Source organism: Somniosus microcephalus, chromosome 23, assembly GCF_052327205.1.
Source record: "Somniosus microcephalus isolate GS21.2 chromosome 23, FLI_Smic_1.0, whole genome shotgun sequence".
Lineage (NCBI taxonomy): Eukaryota > Metazoa > Chordata > Chondrichthyes > Squaliformes > Somniosidae > Somniosus > Somniosus microcephalus.
In genome coordinates this window covers 64,760,780-64,781,017 of record NC_141009.1, presented here as the reverse complement: position 1 = coordinate 64,781,017, position 20,238 = coordinate 64,760,780, and the positions used below count along the sequence as shown (strand labels likewise).

At 46.8% G+C, this 20,238-nt stretch overlaps 1 protein-coding gene across 2 annotated transcripts in view; it reads right to left on the bottom strand.

Moving 5' to 3' along the window:
- Positions 1-1,048: 1,048 nt before the first annotated feature.
- Positions 1,049-20,238, bottom strand: part of LOC147101918 (tubulin beta-4B chain-like) — a 78,827-nt gene continuing 59,637 nt past the window's right edge. For both annotated transcript variants that reach the window (XM_085965947.1, XM_085965948.1), the window contains one exon: positions 1,049-2,230. In XM_085965947.1, the coding sequence (XP_085822073.1) occupies positions 1,173-2,230 (1,058 nt within the window). In that variant the 3' untranslated portion in view covers positions 1,049-1,172. The remainder of the gene's footprint in view (positions 2,231-20,238) is intronic.

Sequence of the window (20,238 nt, the reverse complement as noted above, 5' to 3'; positions counted from 1 at the left end):
TGACCTTTTCTAAGTGTCTGCAAAACAGGTGAGATCATTAAATGGCTTCAAAATTCAACTGTTTTTGAAGATTGAACAGTAGCTTGAGAAAGACACTCACTCTCTGATTTCAGTGTTTCTCGGTTTAATACATTTTCTGAAGTTTAGCTGTGTGTAACCAGTACAGACATATTTTCCTCACTCTCACATTCTCTGTTTAAAAAACACTCAATATAAACTTTACTTCAATTAAGTTTTTGAAATTTGTCTTTCAACTTTTCTTCAAATAATTTGAAAAGCAGACTGTAAAGTGCTAGAAGCTAAAACATATTCCATCAGCGTGTATGACTAACGCGTCCTGTAAAATTAGGTACGTTGCATATGCTCAGACTGCACAACCCAAATTCAGCTCACAGCTCGGGGTAAAAATATGAAATTCAAACATAAGCTTCTGGGAGAGGGTGAGGGCTCCAAGTAAAAACTTTTATGAAGGCACTAAAAGACACAAAAGACAATTCAATGGATACATTTTAATCACAAATTATGTCATTAAAAAAAATATATATTTTGTATAAACTGTTATTTTGGACATAGAAATTTCAGCTATTGAGGAAAAAAAGTGGATCACACATGTTCATGACAAATGTTTAGAAAGTATTTTGAATGGCTTGTGGGGAAAGTCACCCAGTGGCCAGATTATGCAATTGCAGGTGATGAGTTTACATCCGCAATTTCCATTATAAATGTGGTTATGGGAATTTATAATGGAAACGTGTGACAACAGGGAGTAAGGTTTTGTAGACTGGAGAAACGCTTGCCGCTAATTTTTCTAATTATTCTGTATCTGTATATATCTCATTAAAATTTTTGGATTAATTTCAAGGTTCATCTATCTTGTTTCTCTATGCCTGTACCGATTGTTATATAACTAAAATATCTTCACTTAGCTACCGTACATTTTTTAGATGTTCAATTTGGCCACGGATCACTATCTGTCTGGGGGTTGAGGATCCCTCATTAGATAATATACTTTGGGTTCAAACTTTGAAAACAACACTCCAAACAAAACTGCATTGCAATTATTTTAATTTATTCCCTTAAAAAGTAGCATTTGATATCAAAACAAGAAAGTGCAGAATGGCAATAGAGGAAATGCACATCTGAAGCTTTGTAGATAATACATAATATATAGCTTAATTTTCTTCTCCGCCTAATTCTTCTTCCTCAGCCTCCTCTCCAGATGTGGCATCCTGGTATTGCTGGTACTCCGATACCAGGTCATTCATGTTACTCTCAGCCTCAGTAAATTCAGTCTCTTCCATACCCTCACCAGTGTACCAATGCAAGAAGGCTTTCCTCCGGAACATGGCAGTAAACTGCTCAGAGATGCGCTTAAACAGCTCCTGAATGGCTGTTGTATTGCCAATGAAGGTGGCAGACATTTTGAGGCCTCGAGGTGGGATGTCACAGACAGCTGTCTTAACATTGTTGGGAATCCATTCAACAAAATAGGTACTGTTTTTATTCTGTACATTCAGCATCTGCTCATCCACCTCTTTCATGGACATACGGCCTCTGAAAACAGCAGCAACGGTCAGGTAGCGGCCGTGCCGAGGGTCACAGGCAGCCATCATGTTCTTGGCGTCAAACATCTGTTGGGTGAGCTCGGGTACTGTGAGAGCGCGGTACTGCTGGCTACCACGGCTGGTCAGAGGAGTAAAACCTGGCACAAAAAAGTGCAGACGGGGGAAGGGGACCATGTTCACTGCCAATTTACGGAGGTCAGCATTCAGTTGACCAGGGAAACGCAGACAGGTTGTTACACCACTCATGGTGGCTGACACAAGGTGGTTCAGGTCACCATAAGTAGGAGTGGTCAGCTTGAGGGTACGGAAACAGATGTCATAAAGAGCCTCATTATCAATACAGTAGGTCTCATCAGTGTTCTCCACAAGCTGGTGGACAGACAGAGTGGCATTATAAGGCTCTACTACAGTGTCTGATACTTTTGGTGAGGGCACAATACTAAAAGTATTCATGATTCTGTCAGGGTATTCTTCACGGATCTTGCTGATGAGGAGTGTTCCCATGCCAGCACCAGTACCACCACCCAGTGAGTGGGTGAGCTGAAAGCCCTGGAGACAATCACAGCTCTCAGCCTCCTTCCTCACCACATCCAGAACAGAGTCAACCAGTTCAGCACCTTCAGTGTAGTGACCTTTGGCCCAGTTGTTACCAGCACCGCTCTGACCTGCAACAAACGAGAACAAATTAAATTCTTACAACTCTTGGGCAATACATCAATAGCCTGGATTTTGTTCTTTGGAATCCATAGCAGCATTACTACTATACTATTTTAAAGCTTGTACTTATCTTCATGAACTGCCTGAACAGCATTTACAAGAGCATCAATGACCAAGACTTTTGAATTACATAAGTGCAGAGGAGTAAAGTCCCCGACTATGAACAGCATTGTTGCTACCTCAGCAATGACCTCAAACATACCTCACAACAATCCACCATATGCCTATATCTCTGCATTGTATGATTTGTTTTGAGACTAATGGTGAGAGATTTTAGTACTGGAGCAAGGTACCCAGTGTCAGCATTAACTGATCCTCGGTCAGGTATATGATGGTCATATGCAGAGTAAAGCTCCCTCTCCCCGTGTTTGCGTGGGTTTCCTCCGGGTGCTCCGGTTTCCTCCCACAGTCCAAAGATGTGCGGGTTAGGTTGATTGGCTATGATAAATTGACCCTTAGTGTTAGGGGGATTAAATACATGGGGTTACAGAGATAGGGTGGGATATGTGTTGGTGTAGGGGTTACGGGGATCGGGTGGGATATGTGTCGGTGCAGGCTCGATGGGCCGAAATGGCCTCTATCTGCACTGTGGGGTTTCTGTGATTCTGTGATTCTGTGATACTCTGGCCCAACAACGTTCCTTACCTCTAATCACAGAAGTTACTATACCTGTGTATCACTAACATTTCCCAAACCCATCATCCTGTGCCTCCCTAAATGAGATTGCCAATTGTTGCTGAGTTTAAGGGGAGATTTTGTGCTGTAGGGCAATGCTCACTGGGAACTGGACTGAGGCTGCCAACACTTTCATGCAGAAAGCCATCATCAGTGGAGTTTCATCCAATAGACTGGGCTGAATCTAACCCCAAATCCTAGAAAAGCCAATGTCTAACCCACTGCACCACCCAGTCCCCACAACAAGTCTATCTCTACATTAATAAAAACGAATGGGACTTTTGAGTCAGCTTCGTCACGTGACCATTCTGATTGCTCTGTTTGATTGACAGCTATGGACAAATGCTAGTAAAGATAGCGCCTCGGCGGGGATTCCATCTGCTCCTGAGGCCTTGTTGTTCTTCAGTTGTCGGATGGCCTTTTCAATCTCATGCCAGGCTGGGGTTGTGCCGAGGTGGTGGCGGGTAGCATGCTGCGGGATGGAGCTGAGGACACTTGCGTCGAAGACAGAGTCTCGGTTAAGGAGATCTTTGGAGTGCTCCTTCCAGCGGGCACTGACTGCCTCTCTGTCCTTGATGAGTACCTCTCCATTCTTGGCCCGCAGTGGGGTAGGACCTTGGGTGCTTGGGCCGTAGGTGGTCTTGACTGCGCTAAAGAATCTATGCACGTCGTGGTTGTTGGCTAGCTGCTGGATCTCCTGTGCGTTCTCCACCCACCATCTGTTCTTTAGGTCGCGAGTTTTTTGTTGGACCTCGGCCTTCAGGCGTCTGTAGAGCTGCTTTCTTGCTCTCGAGTTCTGTTGCCGTTTCCAGATCAGGAATGCCTTGCGCTTGCGGCTTATTAGCTCCTGGATCTCCTGGTTGTTCTCATCGAACCAGTCTTGGTGTTTCCTGGTCTAGTGACCAAGCATCTCTTCACAGGTGCTGATTATGGAGGCCTTGAGTGCAGACCAGGCGCTGTGGACACTCTGTGTCTCTGACTCACTGGCGGCGTTCTTCTTCAGGTTGGAGAAGCATGGCGGAGAAGCACTATTGGCGCGAATACATGAACTCATTTCTCTTATTTGGAAGGAGGAGAGCATGCCAGGGGATCTCAGAGATGCCGTAATCGTGACCATCTTCAAGAAAGGTGACAAGTCTGAATGCGGTAATTACAGAGGAGTCTCCCTGCTGTCTGCCACAGGGAAAGTCATCGCAAGAATCCTCCTCGATCGCCTTCTCCCAGTGGCTGAAGAGCTCCTCCCTGAGTTGCAATGCAGATTCCACCCACTAAGGGACACAGTGGACATGATCTTCACCACGTGTCAACTGCAAGAAAATACAGGGAACAGCACCAGCCGCTGTACATGGCTTTCTTTGACCTCACAAAGGCCTTCGACACTGTCAACCATGAGGGATTATGGAATATCCTCCTCAAATTCGGCTGCCCTCAAAAGTTTGTTACCATCCTCCGCCTGCTTTACAACGACATGCAAGCCGTGATCCTGACCAACGGATCCACCACAGACCCAATTCACGTACAGACCGGGGTCAAGCAAGGCTGTGTCATCACACCAACGCTCTTCTCGATCTTCTTGACTGCAATGCTCCATCTCACCCTCAGTAAGCTCCCCGCTGGAGTGGAGCTAACCTACCGAACAAACGGGAAATTGTTCAACCTCTGTCACCTCCAATCCAGATCCAAGCTGATAAATCCCCAGGGTCTGATAATCTGCATCCCAGAGTACTAAAAGAGGTAGCCATGGAAATAGTGGATACATTGGTTGTCATCTTCCAAAATTCTATGAATTATGGAACAGTTCCTGCAGATTGGAGGGTGGCAAATGTAACCCCACTATCTAAAAAAGGAGGGGGAGAGAAAACAGGGAACTAACATCAGTAGTAGGGAAAATGCTAGAGTCTATTATAAACGATGTGATAACAGGACACTTAGAAAATATCAACGGGATTAGACAAAGTCAACATGGATTTATGAAAGGGAAATTGTGTTTGACAAACCTATTGGAGTTTTTTTGAGGATGTAACTGGTAGAATAGATAAGGGAGAACCAGTGGATGTGGTGTATTTGGATTTTCAGAAGGCCTTTGATAAAGTTCCACATAAGAGGTTAGTGTGCAAAATTAAAGCACATGGGATTGGGGGTAATATACTGGCATGGATTGAAAATTGGTTAACAGACAGAAAACAGAGAGTAGGAATAAATGGGTCTTTTTCGGGGTGGCAGGCGGTGACTAGTGGGGTACCGCAGGGATCAGTGCTTGGGCCCCAGCTATTCACAATATACATCAATGATTTGGATGAGGGAACCAAATGTAATATTTCCAAGTTTGCTGACGACACAAAACTAGGTGGGATTGTGAGTTGTGAGGAGGATGCAAAGAGGCTTCAAGGCGATTTAGACAAGTTGAGTGAGTGGGCAAATACATGGCAGATGCAGTATAACATGGATAAATGTGAAGTTATCCACTTCGGTAGGAAAAACAGAGTATTATTTAAATGGTGATAGATTGGGAAATGTTGATGTACAGAGGGACCTGGATGTCCTTGTACACCAGTCACTGAAAGCAAACATGCAGGTGCAGCAAGCAGTTAGGAAGGCAAATGGTATGTTGGCCTTCATTGCAAGAGGATTTGAGTACAGGAGCAAGGATGTCTTACAACAGTTATACAGGGCCTTGGTCAGACTACACCTGGAGTACTGTGTGCAGTTTTGGTCTCCTTACCTAAGAAAGGATATACTTGCCATGGAGGGAGTGCAGCGGAGGTTCACCAGACTGATTCCTGGGATGGCAGGACTGTTGTATGAGGAGAGATTGGGTCGACTAGGCCTGTATTCACTAGAGTTTAGAAGAATGAGAGGGGATCTCATTGAAACGTATAAAATTCTGACAGGACTAGACAGACTGGATGCAGGGAGGATGTTTCCCCTGGCTGGAGGGGTCGAAAACGAAGGGTCACAGTCTCAGGATACGGGGTAGGACGTTTAGGACTGAGATGAGGAGAAATTTCTTCAAAAAATCACTCAGAGGGTGGTGAATCTTTGGAATTCTCTACCACAGAAGGCTGTGGAGGCCAAGTCACTGAATATATTTAAGAAGGAGATAGATAGATTTCTAAACGCAAAAGGCATCAAGGGATATGGGGAGGGAGCGGGAATATGGTATTGAGATAGAGGATCAGCCATAATCAAATTGAATGGCGGAGCAGGCTTGAAGGACCGAATGGCCTACTCCTGCTCCTATTTTTCTATGTTCTATGTCACATCCTCTGTCATCGAATTACAGTATGCAGACGACGCTTGCGTCTGCGCACACTCTGAGGTTGAACTCAAAACCATTGTCAACACCTTCACTGAAGCATACGAGAGCATGGGCCTTACACTAAACATCCATAAGACAAAGGTCCTCTACCAACCTGCCCCCGCCACACAGTACTGCTCCCCGATGATCAAAATCCACGACAAGGCCTTGGACAACGTGGACCACTTTCCATACCTCGGGCGCCTACTGTCGACAAGGGCAGACGTTAATGACGAAGTCCAACACCGCCTTCAGTGTGCCAGTGCAGCCTTCGGTCGCCTGAGGAAGAGAGTGTTTGAAGACCAGGACCTCAAACCCAGCACCAAGCTCATGGTCTACAGAGCAGTAGTGATACCCGCCCTCGTGTATGCTTCAGAGACATGGACCATGTACAGCAGGCACCTCAAAGCACTGGAGAGGTACCACCAACACTGCCTCCGCAAGATCCTGCAAATCCATTGGCAGGATAGGCGCACCAAGTCAGTGTTCTTGTTCAGGCCAGCATCGAAGCTTTGACCACGCTCGATCAGCTCTGATGGGCGGCCCACATTGTCCACATGCCCGATACGAGACTCCCAAAGCAAGCGCTCTACTCGGAGCTCCGACACGGCAAGAGAGCCCCAGGTGGGCAGAGGAAACGCTTCAAGGACACTCTCAAAGCCTCCTTGAAAAAGTGCAACATCCCCACTGACACCTGGGAATCCCTGGCCCAAGACCGCACAAAGTGGAGGAGAAGCATCCAGGAAGGCACTGAATACCTCGAGTCTCTTTGCCGGGAAGCCAAGCGCAAGCAGCGGAAGGAGCGCACATCAACCCAAGCACCCCACCCACCTGCTCCTTCAACCACCGTCTGCCCCACCTGAGACTGTAAGTCCCGCATTGGTCTCATCAGTCACCTGAGAACTCATTTTAAGTGTGGAAGCAAGTCATCCTCGGTTCCGAGGGACTGCCTAAGAAGAAGTAAAGATAGGCAAGGTGGGAAATCAGCAGGCTTCAGTTTATATAAGAACCTGCACAAATACTAAGAAGTCCACAACTCAGTAGTGAGATTGGAGTCTATAATGATAATGACCATGTGTTAATGTTGTATGCCCCCCCCTTCCCTTTGCCAGAAACATCATCATTTGGCACTCGCCCGCCTGCGCCAGGGGTTTCTGGAGAACCAACTGCTCCTCCTGAATCATTATACTCTTACTGTGGCATCGCCGACTCTCTTGATAGTGTTGTAGTGAACACGTGCTGGCCGGGGACTTATAAAAGGTTTGTTTTGTTACACACGAAAAACAAGAAAGACAAAGCAACAGTAGCAGGGACTGTAGGAGAGCTGAGAGGAACACAGAAACAGCCTGGACAAAGAGGGTGTGTGGTATAGAACAGAGAAAACAGCAATCTCAAGAGCATAGTCGAGCTGAAACAGACACAGCAACATTGCAGACAGAGAGGGGGTGGGATATAGCAGAGAAAGCACATAACCTGCCTCACCCTGGGAACTGCAGTCATGCAGCAGAAGATGCACTAGCAGATTGCAGAAGCTTAAACCTACCCTCCCATACTGCTTGGACATACTGACCTGGAATTTCCTCGGGGGTTCTCCAGCAGGAGATTGGGAGAACCCCGCAGAAGTCCAGGGCCAATTTAGCCAGCTCGCTCTCCACATTTGTCTAAAGAAATGTAGTGCACTGTCAGGAGCACACAAACATTTAAATATTCACATGTGGGAGTTACTGTGAGAAGAGTAAAATAATAAAGAATCTGCAGCAATGGATTTACCACAAGCAATACTTTGCTACCTGTGTTCAGAGTAAAGTCCACCCTAAATCTCTGGGAGCCATACGTCACAGTAACCAGCAGCATTATAGAGGTCCCTGACAATGAATGTTGTTCGAGTATTGGCTGCACTTGCTTTCTCTCTCACGTTGCGTTGTGCACACAAATCAATTCTCTAACATCTCACTATGAATTGAGACTCTACAGATTTGCAGTTTAGTTAGCTTACCAACATGCACTTTAAAAAACATGCTTCTCAAATTCAGGTTTGGTACCTTACTCTCCTTGCAACCCCGTTACTAATTACTCCCCTCCTCATTCATGAAGGTCTTGACTCCTTCCTGGGATATGGTTCCACAAGTACCAGCTGCTCTTACAGTCAACCAAGCGGCCACTACTCATGTACAAATGTTGCCATAGTGTTGGCGAGCTATTCAACACCTGGGGCATCACAACAGAGCCTGATCTGATCCTCAGTTGCTGTTCATACATGCACATTTCCAGCAGGGACCACTGAATAGCAAACGCTCGTGGAAACCTATAGTGATTTCCCTCCCCCTCTACTGCCACTCTAGCACAGATCAGCACACACCGGGAAACCTTCTGGGATTTTTCTGGTGCGTCCTGTTCTGTTATACATTGGATGAACTCACTGAGACACTTTATTTTTAAATACACAGGTAGTCTTCCCTGTTTACTTTGAAAGAATTTCAATCTTCACATATAGATTGCTATTAGTCCAAGGTGGGGAAATAACCAGGGAAATTGCTCCTGAAGACAATTTACACCCTCACTATCAGGAGATCTTTTGCTTATTCTGCCGTATCACAGGAGGTTACTTTAACCCTGAAGGACAGGTGAGAAGATAAAATGTGAAAAATTTCAAACACAACCCCAACCCGCCCATTTCCGGTTTTAACGGAGGTGGGACAGGCAACCAATCCACTCTCAGTAGGAGGGTTTCCCAGGCCTCGGGAATCCCGGCAGGTAAAAGGAGGCGAACAGGGTTGGATCCATAAGGTAACTGCCTTTACAGTAATGCTTGTGGGCCAGGAGGAGCAGGAGTGATCCCCCCCGGACCAACAAGCTTACCTGCTTCCAGCTCCACGATCGTCGATGTCCTGCGATCTCCCCCCACCCCCCACGCTCTCTCCACCAGCACCCCCCACCCCACGATCCCTCCTTCCACTGACCCCGGTCTCTGCCCTTCCCCACCGTGATCTCTCCCTCCCTCCCTACCTGCTCTCTGCTGCTTGGCTGTGACCTTGTGCCATAGGCTTTCCCGCCTGGGAATACCAGTAAAAAAAAATTAAAAGATGTCCTGCAGTTAACATCCGTAGGACATCCAGGAAAACCCGTTCTTCTGGATTTCCTGTCCAGAACTCCTCCCCCCACCGCTCCCTCTCCGCCTCCCCTTAAATATTGGGGCCACATTCTCACTTTCAGGCAGGCTTCTTCGCCTGCAGAAGGTCATAGCAAGAACACTGAATTATAAAACTAATGCAATTTTATGATTAGCAATATAAAAACTATTTACTGTAAAACAGCTTCAACACACACCAGCCGAACGATAACAAGGTTGGGGAGCTTTATATGTGCAGGATAAACGTTTTTTCAGAGTACGACATACTAGACTTATTCAGAAAATAGATACACATGCGTTTAAAGGGATGGTGGTAACTTGGGTGCATAACTGACTAATGGGCAGGAGCAAAGAGCAGTGGTGAATGGATGTTTTTCTGACTAGTAGAGAAGTATGTAGTGGGGTCCCTCAAGGGTTGGTATTAGAACCATTGTTTTTCTTGTTCATAGACTCCTAGAACAGTACAGCACAGAAGGAGGCCATTCGACCCATCGAGTCTGCGCTGGCTCTGTCGAAGAGCAATCCAGTCAGTCCCACTCCCCCGCTCTTTCCCCATGTCCCTGCAATTTGTTCTCCTTCAAGTATTTATCCAATTCCCTTTTGAAGGATACTATTGAATCTGTATTCACCACCCTATCAAGTAGTGCATTCCAAAACATAAGAAATAAGAGCAGTAGTAGGCCATACGGCCCCTCGAGCCTGCTCCGCCATTCAATAAGATCATGGCTGATCATCGACCTCAACTCCACTTTCCCGCCTGATCTCCAAATTCCTTGATTCCCCATGAGTCCAAAAATCTATCGATCTCAGCCTTGAATATACTCAAAGACTCAGCATCCACAGCCCTCTGGGGCAGAGAATTCCAAAGATTCACAACCCTCTGAGTGAAGAAATTCCTCCTCATCTCAGTCTGAAATGGCCAACCCCTTCTCCTGAGACTATGACCCCTAGTTCTAGACACTCCAGCCAAGGGAAACAACCTCTCAGCATGCTGTACCTGCATGCTAGCTTTCTGTGTTTCTTGCACGAGGACACCCAAATCTATTTGAACACCAACATTTGAAAGTTTCTCACCATTTAAAAAATATTCTGTTTTTCTATTCTTCCTACCAAAGTGAATAACCTCACATTTCCCTACATTATACTCCATCTGCCACCTTACTGCCCACTCACTTAGTCTATCTATATCCCTTTGTGTCCTCCTCACAGCTTATTGCCCCACTTAGCTTTGTATCATCAGCAAACTTGGATACATTACACTCGGTCCCTTCATCATTAATATAGTTTGTAAATAACTGAGGCCCCAACACTGATCTTTGCGGCACCCCACTAGTTACAGCCTGCCAACCTGAAAAAGATCTGTTTATCCCTACTCTGTTTTCTGTCCATTAACCAATCCTTTGTCCATGCTACTGTATTACCCCCAACCCCATGAGCCCCAATCTTGTGTAATAACCTTTTATGTGGCACCTTATCGAATGCTTTTTGGAAATCCAAATATACTACATCCACTGGTTCCCCTTTATCTACCCTGCTAGTTCCATCCTCAAAAAACTCTAATAAATTTGTCAAACACGATGTCCCTTTCATAAAACCATGTTGACTCTGCCTAATCATGTTATGATTTTCTAAGTGCCTTGTTATCACTTTCTTAATATTGTATTCCAGCATTTTCCCGACGACTGATGTCAGGCTAACTGGCCTGTAGTTCCCTGTTTTTTCTCTCCCTCCTTTCTTGAATAGCGGCGTTGCATTTGCGACCTTCCAATCCACTGGGACCATTCTAGAATCTAGGGAATTTTGGCAGATCAAAACCAATGCATCCACTATCTCTTCAGCCACCTCTTTTAGAACCCTAGGATATAAGCCATCAGGTCATGGGAATTTGTCGGCTTTTAGTCCCATTAGTTTCTCTAGTACTTTTTCTCTACTTATCTTAATTACGTTAAGTTCCTCACCCTCATTAGACCCTTGGTTCCCCACCATTTTTGGTATGCTTTTTGTGTCTTCTACTGTGAAGACAGATACAAAATATTTGTTTAGCGTTTCTGCCATTTCCTTATTCCCCATAATAATTTCTCCTGTCTCAGCCTCTAAGGGACCAATGTTTACTTTTGCTATTCTCTTCCTTTTTACATACTTGTAGGAGCTCTTACAATCTGCTTTTATATTTCTTGCTAGTTTTCTCTCATATTCTATTTTTTCCCTTTTTATCAATTTTTTGGTCATCCTTTGCTGGATTCCGAAACTCTCCCAATCCTCAGGCTTACTATTATTCTTTGCAACATTATAAGCTTCTTTCAATCTAATGCTATCCTTAACTTCTTTAGTTAGCCACGGTTAATCACTTTTCCCATGGAGTTTTTGTTTCTCAATGGAATGTATTTTTGTTGAGAATTATGAAATATTTCTTTAAATGCTAGCCACTGCTTATCTACCGCCATACCTTTTAATCTATAGAAACATAGAAGATAGGAGCAGGAATAGGCCATTCGGCCCCTCGAGCCTGCTCCGCCATTCAATGAGATCATGGTTGATCATCCAAGTTCAGTACCCGGTCCCTGCTTTCTCCCCATACCCCTTGATCCCTTTAGCCTTAAGAAATATAGCCAACTCCTTCTTGAATATATTTAATGTATTGGCCTCTACTGCCTTCTGTGGTAGAGAATTCCACAGGTTCACCACTCTCTGGGTGAAGAAATTCCTCCTCATGTCTGTCCTAAAAGGCTTACCCCTTATCCTTAGACTGTGACCTCTGGTTCTGGACTCCCCGACCATCGGGAACATCCTCCCTGCATCTAGTCTGTCCAGTCCTGCCAGAATTTTATAAGTTTCAATGAGATCCCCTCTCATTTTTCTAAACTCCAGCGAGTACAAGCCCAATCGTCCCAATCTCTCCTCATACGTCATTCCTGCCATCCCAGGTATCAGCCTGGTGAATCTTCGCTGAATTCCTTCCATGGCAAGAATATCCTTCCTCAGATAAGGCGACCAAAACTGCAGACAATACTCAAGATGTGGTCTCACCAAGGCCCTGTACAACTGCAGCAAGACATCCTTGTTCCTGTACTCAAACCCTCTCGCTATGAAGGTCAACATACCATTTGCCTTCTTAACCGCCTGCTGCACCTGCATGCTTACCTTCAGCGACTGGTGCACAAGGACACCCAGGTCTCATTGCACTTCCCCTTCTCCCAATCTATTGCCATTCAGATAATAATCTGCCTTCCTGTTTTTGCCACCAAAGTGGATAACCTCACATTTATCCACGTTATATTGCATCTGCCATGCTTCTACCCAATCACCCAACCTGTCCAAATCATCCTGTAGTTTCTCGGCATCCTCCTCACAGCACACACGCCCACCCAGCTTTGTGTCGTCTGCAAATTTGGAGATATTACAACTAGTTCCCTTGTCTAGATCATTAATATATATTGTGAATAGCTGGGGTCCAAGGACCGATCCCTGCGGTACCCCACTAGTCACTGCCTGCCACTCGGAAAAAGACCTGTTTATTCCAACTCTTTGCTTTCTATCTGCCAACCAGTTCTCTATCCAAGTCAATACCTTGCCCCCAATCCCATGTGCCTTAACTTTACACACTAATCTCTTATGTGGGACCTTATCGAAAGCCTTCTGAAAGTCCAAATACACCACATCCACTGGCTCTCCCTTATCTATTTTACTAGTTACACCCTCAAAAAATTCCAGTAGGTTAGTCAAGCACGATTTACCTTTTGTAAATCCATGTTGACTTTGTCCGACCCTGTCACATCTTTTATAATGGACTCTAGCATTTTCCCCACTGCTGATGTCAGGCTTACCGGTCTATAATTCCCCGTTTTCTCTCTACCACCTTTTTTGAATAGTGGGGTAACACTAGCTACCCTCCAATCCATGGGTACTGTTCCAGATTCCATCGAATGTTGGAAGATGATCAGCAATGCATCTACTATTTCTAGGGCCACTTCCTTAAGTACCCTAGGATGTAGATTATCAGGCCCTGGGGATTTATCAGCCTTCAATCTCATCAATTTCCTTAACACCATTTCCCTACAAATACTGATTTCTTTCAGTTCCTCCCTTTCATCAGACCCTATGTTCCCCGACATCTCTGGGAGGTTATTGGTATCCTCCTTTGTGAAGACAGAACCAAAATATGTATGCCATTTGGTCTGCCATTTCTTTGTTCCCCATTATAAATTCCCCTGATTCTGACTGCAAGGGACCTACGCTTGACTTCACCAATCTTTTTCTCTTCACATATCTATAAAAGCTTTTACAGTCAGTTTTTATGTTCCCTGCAAGCTTACTCTCATATTCTATTTTCCCTTTCTTAATTAATCCCTTTGTCCTCCTTTGTTGAATCCTAAACTGCTCCCAATCCTCTGGATTACTGCTTTTTCTGGCCAATTTATATGTCCTCTCCTTGGATCTTATGCTATCCCTAATTTCCCTCGTTAGCCACGGGTGAGTCACTTTTGTTTTATTTTTATGCCAAACTATTTTTCCAATCTACCTTAGCCAACTCACCCCTCATACCTATGTAATTGGCTTTATTTAAGTTTAAGACTCTAGTTTCGGACTTAGGCAAGTCACTCTCAAAATTAACGTGAAATTCTATCATATTATGCCCCAGAGGATCCTTTACTATGAGATTGCTAATTAACCCTGTCTCATTACACAGTACAAGATCTAAAATAGCCTGTTCCCTGCTTAGTTCCATGACATATTGTTCTAGGAAACTGTCCCGAATGCATTCCATGAACTCGTCCTCCAGATTACCTTTGTCAATTTGATTTGTCCAGTTTATATGAAGATTAAAGTCCCCCAAGATTATTGCATTACCTTTGTTGAAAGCTCCTACTATTTCTTGATTAATATTCTGTCCAACGGTACAGCTACTGTTAGGGGGCCTATATACCAATCCTACCAGTGTTTTCTGCCCCTTGTTATTCCTCATCTCCACCTATACTGATTCTACTTCCTGATCTTCCGAGCCGAGATCCTTTCTTGCTACTGTCCTTATGTCATCCTTTATTATCAGGGCTACTCCTCCTCCTTTTCCAATCTGCCTGTCTTTTCGAAACGTCAAATACCTTGGAACATTTAGTTCCCAACCTTGGCCACCTTGCAACCATGTCTCTGTAATGGCTATTAGATCAAACCCATTTATCTCTATTTGTGCCACTGGTTCGTCTATCTTGTTACGAATGCTTCGTGCATTCAGATAAAGTGCCTTTAATTTAAAAATGTTTACCATTATTCCCTGCTTTGACCTTATTATCTTCTGCACTGCTACCGTTAAACTCTCTGGCCCTTCCTGTCACACTCTGCTTATTATTACCCAAATCGCTACACTGCTCTATTGCCTTGACATTTCTCTTTAGATTTCTAACTTTCCCCTCACCTGACCCCTCCCCCCCCCCTTTTTTAGTTTGAAGCCCTATCTACAGCCCTAGTTATTCGATTCGCCAGGACACTGGTCCCAGCCCAGTTTAAGTGGAGCCCGTCCTGACGGAACAGCTCCCTCTTTCCCCAGTACTGGTGTCAGTGCCCCATGAATTGAAACCCCTTTTTCCCACACCCCTCTGAGCCATGCATTTAACTCTCTAACGCTTGACCCTATGCCAATTTGCACGTAGCTCAGGTAGTAATCCAGAGATTATTACCCTTGTGGTTCTGCTTATTAATTTTGACCCTAGCTCCTCAAACTCCCTCAGCAGAACCTCATTGTTAGTTCTACCTATGTCGTTGGTTCCTACATGGACCACAACAACTGGATCCTCCCCCTCCCACTGCAAGTTCTTCTCCAGCCACGAGCAGATATCCTTAACCCTGGCACTGCAAGATTCCTTCCTTCTCCCGCCACTTGGATGGCCCCCTGTACCACAGTGCCATGGTCAGTTTGCCCATTCTCCCTGCAGTCCTTTTCCTCATCCATACAGGTAGAAAGTACCTCGTACCTGTTGGACAAGGTCCAGGGCTGAGGCTCCTCCATCACTACATCCTGGGTCCCCATACCTTCCTGACTTGCAGTCACACCCTCCTGTCCCTGACCACTGACGAATTCTAAAGTACTGCTTAACCTAAAGGGTGTGACTGCCTCCTGGAACAAAGTGTTCAGGTAACTCTCCCCCTCCCTGATGCATCACAATGTCTGCAGCTCGTACACCAGCTCAACAATTCTGAGCCAAAGTTCCTCGAGTTGCAGACACTTACTGCAGATGTGGTTGCTCGGGATCGCGATGCTCTCCACCTAGCCACTCGTTGCGTAAAAGTTTTTTCCCATGTCGCCTCTGGTTCTTTTTCCAATCACCTTAAATCTGTGCCATTCAGCCATTGCAAACAGTTTCTCTTTATTTACACTATCTAAACCCTTCATGATTTTAAACACCTCTATCAAATCTCCTCTTAGCCTTCTCTGCTCCAAGGAGAACAACCCCAGCTCCATCCACATAACTTTAATCCCTCATCCCTGGACCAATTCTAGTAAATCTTTTCTGCACCCTCTCCAAAGCCTTCACATCCTTCCTAAAGTGCGGTGCCCAGAATTGGACACAATATGCCAGCTGGGGCCGAACTAGTGTTCTATATCTTTTCTTCTTAGGCAGTCCCTCGGAACCGAGGATGACTTGCTTACACACTAAAAATGAGTTCTCAGGTGACTGATGAGTCCAGTGCGGGACCTACAGTCTCTGTCACAGGTGGGGCAGATGGTGGTTGAAGGGGTGGGGTGGGTGGGTGGGGTACTTGGGTTGACGTGTGCTCCTTCCACTGTTTGCGCTTGCTCCCGCTGAAGAGACTCGAGGTGTTCAGCGCCTTCCCGGATGCTTCTCCTCCACTATGTGTGGTCTTGGGCCAGGGATTCCCATGTGTCGGTGGGAATGTTGCACTTTTTCAAGGAGGCTTTGAGGGTGTCCTTGAAGCGTTTCCTCTGTCCACCTGGGGCTCTCTTGCCATGTCGGAGCTCCGAGTAGAGCGCTTGCTTTGGGAGACTCATATCGGGCATGTGGACGATGTGGCCCGTCCATCGGAGCTGATCGAGCATGGTCAAAGCTTCGATGCTGGGGATGTTGGCCTGAGCGAGAACACTGACATTGGTGTGCCTATCCTGTCAATGGATTTGCAGGATCTTGCGGAGGCAGTGTTGGTGGTACCTCTCCAGTGCTTTGAGGTGCCTGCTGTACATGGTCCATGTCTCTGAAGCATACAGGAGGGTGGGTATCACTACTGTTCTGTAGACCATAAGCTTGGTGCTGGGTTTGAGGTCCTGGTCTTCAAACACTCTCTTCCTCAGGCGACCGAAGGCTGCACTGGCACACTGAAGGCGGTGTTGGACTTCGTCATTGACGTCTGCCTTTGTTCTATATAGCTTTAGCATAACTTTCTGGCTTTGGTACTCTATGTCTCTATTTATAAAGCCCAGGATCCCATATGCTTTATAAACTGCTTTGTTAACCTGCCCTGCCACCTTCAAATATTTGTGCACAAGCGACCCCAGGTCTCTCTGTTCTTGCACCCCCTTTAAAATTGTACCATTTAGTGTGTCTGATCTCTCCTCATTCTTCCTACCAAAATGTATCACCTCACACTTCTCTGCATTGAATTTCATCTGCCGTGTGTCCGCCCATTCCATCAGCCTGTCTATAAATGACCTGTATTTGAGTATAGGAAGTCTAATTTTGAAGTTTGAGGATGATACAAAACTTGGCAACATAGTAAATAGTAAGGAGGATCATAGCAGACTTCAGGAGGACAGACAGACTGGTGAAATGGACAGACACACAGCAGATGCAATTTAATGCGGGTAAGTGGGAGCCACTCAGCTCCCGACCTCATTACAGCCTTGGTCCAAACACGGACAAAGGAGCTGAATTCCAGAGGTGAGGTGAGAGTGACTGCCCTTGACATCAAGGCATCATTTGACCGAGTGTGGCATCAAGGAGCCCCAGTAAAACTGAAGTCAATGGGAATCGGGGGAAAACTCTCCACTGGCTGGAGTCATACCTAGCACAAAGGAAGATGGTTGTGGTGGTTGGAGGTCAATCATCACAGCCCCAGGACGACGCTGCAGGAGTTCCTCAGGGCAGTGTCCTAGACCCAACCATCTTCAGCTGCTTCATCAATGACCTTCCCTCCAACATAAGGTCAGAAATGGGGATGTTTGCTGATGACTGCACAGTGCTCAGCGTCATTCACAACTCCTCAGATAATGAAGCAGTCCATCCCCGCATGCAACAAGACCTGGACGACGTTCCGGCTAGCGGCAGGTAACATTCGCGCCACAGAAGTGCCAGGGAATGACCATCTCCAACAAGCGAGAGTCTAACCACCACCCCTTGACATTCAATGGCATTACCATCACCGAATCCCCCACCATCAACATCCTGGGGGTCACTATTGACCAGAAACTTACCTGGACCAGCCACATAAATACTATGGCAACAAGAGCAGGTCAGAGGCTGGGAATTCTGCGGCGAGTGTCTCACCTCCTGACTCCCCAAAGCCTTTCCACCATCTACAAGGCACAAGTAAGGAGTGTGATGGAATACTCTCCACTTGCCTGGATGAGTGCAGCTCCAACAACACTTAAGAAGCTTGACACCATCCAGGACAAAGCAGCCTGCTTGATTGGCACCCCATCCACCACCAAGTGTGCACCATCTACAAGATGCACTGCAGCAACTCGCCAAGGCTGCTTTGACAGCACCTCCCAAACCCGCGACCTTTTCCACCTAGAAGGACAAGGGCTGCAGGCGCATGGGAGCACCACCACCTCCAAGTCACACACCATCCTGACTTAGAAGTAATGTAAAATATGTACACATGTATTGAAAATAGCACAAAAGGAACCCAGGAGAGCACACTAAACTCAAATTTCTCATCAGGTTCTGACATGATGGCAAGATACTCTTCATTACCAATTTGTCAATTGTTTGACATTTGGTTTTCCTAAAGTCTCGGTTCCAATGAAAACAAATAATTGTCTTGACTGAAGAGGCCCTCTGTCCCAACAGGCTACTGCCCTGAGCGCATCACCTTTCGACGGAACAAACTGAAGGCGGACATTCTAGTCACTCACTTGTAACCAGTATGGTCTGGCACTAAACTCACTGGAGAAGCAAGATTTAGCAGGTTTGTGACTTTGCTGGATGAGCTGCTCGGAGGTCCAACTTGCTGCAGAATGCTGCACAGTTGCTGCATCTTTCTCAAAGTGCTCATCACCCAATAGCCAAACATGGGCAACAAGCATTTCAATAATATTCCATTCAGCAAGGAATTCCCCTCTAGGTTGATGCTAAGGCCGAGATTTTCTGCTCAGTATTATTCTAACAGCGAGACCGTAACGCCATACTGCTATCATTGCCCGGGAGCTCAGACGTTTCGACATAGACATCGCCGCCCTAAGCGAGGCCCGGCATGCAGGGGAAGGCCAGCTCAAGGAGCAAGGCGGTGGTTACATCTTCTTCTGGAAAGGCAAACCTGAAGAAGAACGCCGCCTCCATGGGGTCGGCTTCGCCATAAAAAATGAGCCAGTTGAACGTCTCAGAGACTCCCCTTGTGGAATAAACGAACGCCTCGTGACGCTACGGCTCACCCTAGCCCGGAACCAGTGCGCTACGGTCATCAGTGCGTACGCCCCAACACTGGAAGCCACAGGGGAGACCAAAGGGGAATTCTACTCCAGCCTCGAACAATCCCCGTCCCGAGTCCCAACGGGCAACAAGCTGATCCTGCTTGCCAACTTTAACGCCAGAGTTGGAAAGGACACAGACCTCCAGGGAGGTGTGATCGGCAGAGAGGGGGTAGGGAAAGCCAACTCCAACGGTACCCTTCTCCTGTCGAAATGCTTAGAACATGGTCTTGTCAGAACCAACACCTTGTTCCGTCAGAGAGACAACTGCAAGGCTTCATGGCAACACACTCGCTCCAAGCACTGGCATCTGCTGGACTACATCATTGTCCAAGCGAGGGACCGCAAGGATGTCCGCATTACCCGCGCCATGACAGGAACTGACGATTGCTGGACACACCACCACCTAATTCGCTCTGTCATCTCCATCAACATAGCCCCAAAGCAGCGTCGGCAACAGAAGCAATGCCGCAGGAAAATCAATGCCGGGGGGGCTTCTTTTAGCGCCCCCGTGCCAGAAATTGAGTGGTTGCGCCCCAAGAGGGAAATGGGGCGCTACTGGAAGTGCCCCACATCCCACTTGGGGCGCTGCGAGTCAATATCGCGGCGCTACATGCCGCAGCGCGCCACGGTATTGCAGGCCTTCCTCCCCTTCTTAAAGAGGAGGGGCCCCTGGGGATCGGGAGTGCCAGCAAGAGAGCCCAGCACTCAAGAGAAGTGCTGGGCTCTGAGTGCAGCCGGCACTCTGCGGGGGGGCGGGGCGTTTCAGGAGTCCGGGGACGTGAGCGCAGGCAGGTGCTGGCAGGCGGCCAGCAACAAAAATGGCCACCCCGCACCTCGCCTTTAAATTGAGCCACCCCGGCCGCAGGTAGGCCTCCCTGACCCCGTCAGACATAGCGTCCGGCGGTAAGTCAGGGGGCGCTCCCGAGATCGTGGCCAGGACGTGAGCGGGGCGCTGCACACAGCGATGACATCATGGCCGGTGGTGCAGCACCGCGGGGTGTTACTGGTTATCGCCGCCGCTAACCTCACACTAAATTTCGTGGGAGGCGTGGGCGGCACCGCGCCAGGGTACTAGTTGTTTTACGCCCCGTTAGCGCCCTCTTGGCTAATAAGCCGCAAGCGCAAGGCATTCCTGATCTGGAAACAGCAACAGAACTTGAGAGCAAGAAAGCAGCTCTACAGACGCCTGAAGGCCGAGGTCCAATAAAAAACT